Source organism: Harpegnathos saltator, unplaced genomic scaffold, assembly GCF_003227715.2.
Source record: "Harpegnathos saltator strain DR-91 unplaced genomic scaffold, Hsal_v8.6 scaffold814, whole genome shotgun sequence".
Classification (NCBI taxonomy): Eukaryota; Metazoa; Arthropoda; class Insecta; order Hymenoptera; family Formicidae; genus Harpegnathos; species Harpegnathos saltator.
The window spans coordinates 343,633-347,200 of record NW_020230665.1 but is presented as its reverse complement, the minus strand read 5'-3'; the positions used below and the strand labels follow the sequence as shown (position 1 = coordinate 347,200).

Below are 3,568 nucleotides of genomic sequence, written 5' to 3'. Positions count from 1 at the left end.
ATCCTCGGGCCTTAAGTACTCGGCGCTTACCAGAGAGGTCTCAACCCCATAGTCAATTAGTGCCCTAAAAGGACGATTCCGGTAACGCACGATGATTATGGGGCGCGGGGTATACGTTATTCGTGGGACCGGGAAAAGTCCGCTCCATCCCCGGTTAGGTTTGCTTTTCCCGGCTGCGGGTGGCAGTTTTTCGTGAGTACCCCTTCCTTCCCGCATCGTGAACAAAACTTGAGGGCGGGTTGATCGCATCCTTGTCGCTGATGCCCTGGCTGCTTGCACCGCCAATAACATGCCTCGCAGTCATACGCCATGGTGGCTACGGTGGGTCCGTTTAATCGGGGCGGTTTCCCCTGAATTCGCTTTTGCCGAATTAGCTCCTCGTATTTCCGAACTAATCGGCCGAGATACGCAATATCCCGTACTTCATAAACTCCTAAGAACATTTTATATCCTGGGTCCAAATTATCGTGGAGGCAGCCCAGCGTATTATCAATTTCATCGCTATCGCCACTGCGTCAGATCAGGGTGAATAGCGCATTCTCGTATTCTCGGTATGATTCTTGGGGCCGTTGTTGTCGTTCGGCGAATTAGCGTCGCATTTCCTCGCGGTATCGAAGCGGTAGGTACTGCTCGCGGAAGGCAGCGCAAAAATCGTCCCAGTTCCGCCAATTGGGTCGATAGTTTCGATACCATAAGAAACTATCCCCCCTGAAGCATCTCCGGGATTCCCCAGAATAATTGCCGTGTAGTGAGTCCGTAGCAGACGCAGAGCTCATCAATTCGCTCCAGAAAATTAAGGGGATCCTTTCCCGTAAATTTACAATCCCATTTGTGAATTTCGTGTATCGTTTCGGCGTCGGTGGGGGCTTTGATAGCAGGATCCTGGTATCGGTTCGTCATCAGTGCTAGCTGCGCTTGGTATTCGGGGTGGGCTAAGCACCCAGCGGTCGGTAGGTTGGGTAATAAATAGACCTGGGTTCTTTGTCATGAAGCGGCGAAGGCGACGTCGGAGGTCGTCAATTGTGCCTCTCGTGTCTAGGCCATAATGGCCGAGTCGTTGGCTGATCTCAGCTTTATTAGTTCTTGTATCCAAGCTCTGGGTGCGGTACTCATTTTGAGTCTGGTTCTTTCTCTTCAGTTTCTATACTTATTGACTTTCTCGCACCTTCTCTTATTTGCCGGATCCTGGCAGGATCGCCATGTAACGATCACGCCTCCGGGTTCGGTTTTCTAGTCGATCCGGTCCTGCGCGTCGGATCGTTTGCTGCGATTCGAGCGCAGGAAAGATTTTAGGAGAAGGTTTATGTGTCAATAATAGTATCGATGTGTGTGTGTAGAAAATGAATCTTTATTCGTCTTTACGTAGCGACCGCGTGTTATTGCGCGGTGTCCCAATGTTTAGGTGTTGTTTTTGTCGCGCGGCTTTGTTTCGCTATCGTCGCTGTATATGAGGGTGAAAACCCATGGGGCGGAATCATGGAAGGCGGAACGAGAGCGGAACCAATCACGAGCGTTCCGCAGTTTCCGTTGCGCGTTTTTTAAAACCTCTATCTCCATGGAGCGTAATTCGCGTAAGTTGATCAAACAGATAGCCAATCACAAGACTATTTAGGTTTTAGATAAGAAAAGATAAAGAAAGTTTTAGATAAAGAAAGTAACGAAAATCGTAGTGTAATTGGCTATCTGTCTGATCCGCTTACGCGAATTCCGCTCCATGGGGATGAGGACTCTTGTTTTAGCGCAAACAATTAGCAGATATGTACATTAGCATGGAGCAATATTGTGAGTATAAATAAATTATTTGTTTATTTTAGACAAACAAATTATCATATTTTAATTATTATTATTGAGTAACAAAGGAAAATCGATAATGTAGTAGTAATGAAAACTAATTATTATAATTATTTGTTGCTTCTGTAAAAGTTGCAATTTTAATTAATAATACTTGAGAAGCAATATATATGATATAAAATAAAATACTTAATTTATTAGGGATATTGTATTAATATTGATTTCATGTGATAATTTGTTTATTAACAGATACAACATTGTGATGGATTCAAAAATTGTATTGTTATACATGTACAAATATTGGAGGAAATGGAGATACTCTGCAATGTATGTCATACATAAGCAAATGGTGCAAAAGAAGTGGCTCAGATTATTTTTAATTTATAAAAAAATTAAGCAACATGAGAAAGAGAAGCAGAAAAGGAGATTTTGGGTTCGCCCTATTTTTACGCCTGAAAAAAGAATTTTGCAGAGTGACAGTGACAACCTAATTTCAAAACTGTTGATCTCCAATGATCCATTATATTTTAATTTCTTACGGATAATACCTGTTATTTGAGAAATTACAAAAGATTGTTGGACCAAAAATTCAGAAGCAGTATGTAGTTCGAGATCCAATTGCAACATGTACACGATTGGAAATTACTTTACGATATTTAGCCAATGGTGACAGTATGAAATCTATATCGTATGGATTTCGTGTAGGATATAATACTGTATGTACTGTATGTAGGATATAATACTGTATGTACGATAATTTCGGAAATTTGCCAATGTATTTGGGACGAATTGAAAGAAAAAGTTTTCCTTACTCCAACGACAGAAAACTGGCGAAAAATAGCTAAAGACTTTGAGGTTCTGTGGGACTATCCTAACTGTATTGGAGCGCTAGATGGCAAACACATAGATATTGTTGTAAATATCATATAATTTCTGCATTAGATGATCTAAAGAGATATTTTAAATGTTTCAACATATTATAAATAAACAAATTTAAAGTTCTCAAGTTATAATTATGACACGAGAATTGTAAATAAATTTATTTATTATATGTATATATTATACAATCATTTGACAATATAAATTGTAATTTATTAGTTTATATTATTGCAGGCCCCACCAAATAGTAGATCGAATTATTATAATTACAAAGGAAAACACAGCATAAATTTAATGGCCATTAACGATTCAAAATGCTGCTTTTCGATAGTGGATATTGGTGCTGAAGGTCGATAGAGTGGTGGAGGTGTATTTGGAAGGAGTGAAGTTGGTATCGGTTTGGAAAATAATAATATGAATCTACCTGAACCAACCGAAGTGGAAGTGAATGGGCCGAAGCTACCATATGTATTGGTGGCAGATGAGGCATTTGCTTTAAGACCGTACATGATGCGACCTTTCCCTCGAAGCAAGCGTCTCGACATAAGAAAGAAAGTATTTAATTATCGCCTAAGCAGAGCGAGACGAGTAGTCGAAAGCAGCTTTGGATTGCTTGTGGCTCGGTGGAGAATCTTCCGGAAACCAATTAACACCTCTGTAACCACAACAGTTAAAATTGTGCAAGCTGCAGTAGCTCTGCAAAATTTTATAATACAATATGAAGCGACTCTACCTTCAGGACAAAGAATTTACTCCAATATGACAAATGATAATGCAAACTTGATTGACGCAAGTGCATTTACAGAAATGGATAAGCTCCATAAAAGTTTACATGGTCCATATGCTGCACAAGTACGACAATATTATGCTGATTATTTTATGAATTCCGGTGCAGTTG

General features: G+C 40.3%; 1 protein-coding gene across 1 annotated transcript; it reads left to right on the top strand.

Annotated features, from left to right (window-relative positions):
* Window positions 1-1,045: 1,045 nt before the first annotated feature.
* On the top strand, window positions 1,046-3,119 carry LOC109504126 (uncharacterized). The gene is made up of 5 exons (XM_025306935.1): window positions 1,046-1,105; window positions 2,041-2,118; window positions 2,364-2,490; window positions 2,525-2,706; window positions 2,905-3,119. The coding sequence occupies exons 1-5, from the start codon at window positions 1,046-1,048 to the stop codon at window positions 3,025-3,027; spliced, it is 570 nt and encodes a 189-aa protein (XP_025162720.1). The 3' UTR covers window positions 3,028-3,119.
* The last annotated feature ends 449 nt before the right edge of the window (window positions 3,120-3,568 follow it).

Bases quoted from the DNA above. Each gene is read 5' to 3' on its own strand.
- LOC109504126 (XM_025306935.1), top strand. From the start codon at position 1,046: ATGGCCGAGTCGTTGGCTGATCTCAGCTTTATTAGTTCTTGTATCCAA. The intron at 2,491-2,524 runs GTGTAGGATATA...TACTGTATGTAG, and splicing joins ATCTATATCGTATGGATTTC to GATATAATACTGTATGTACG. The intron at 2,707-2,904 runs GTAAATATCATA...ATATTATTGCAG, and splicing joins GCAAACACATAGATATTGTT to GCCCCACCAAATAGTAGATC.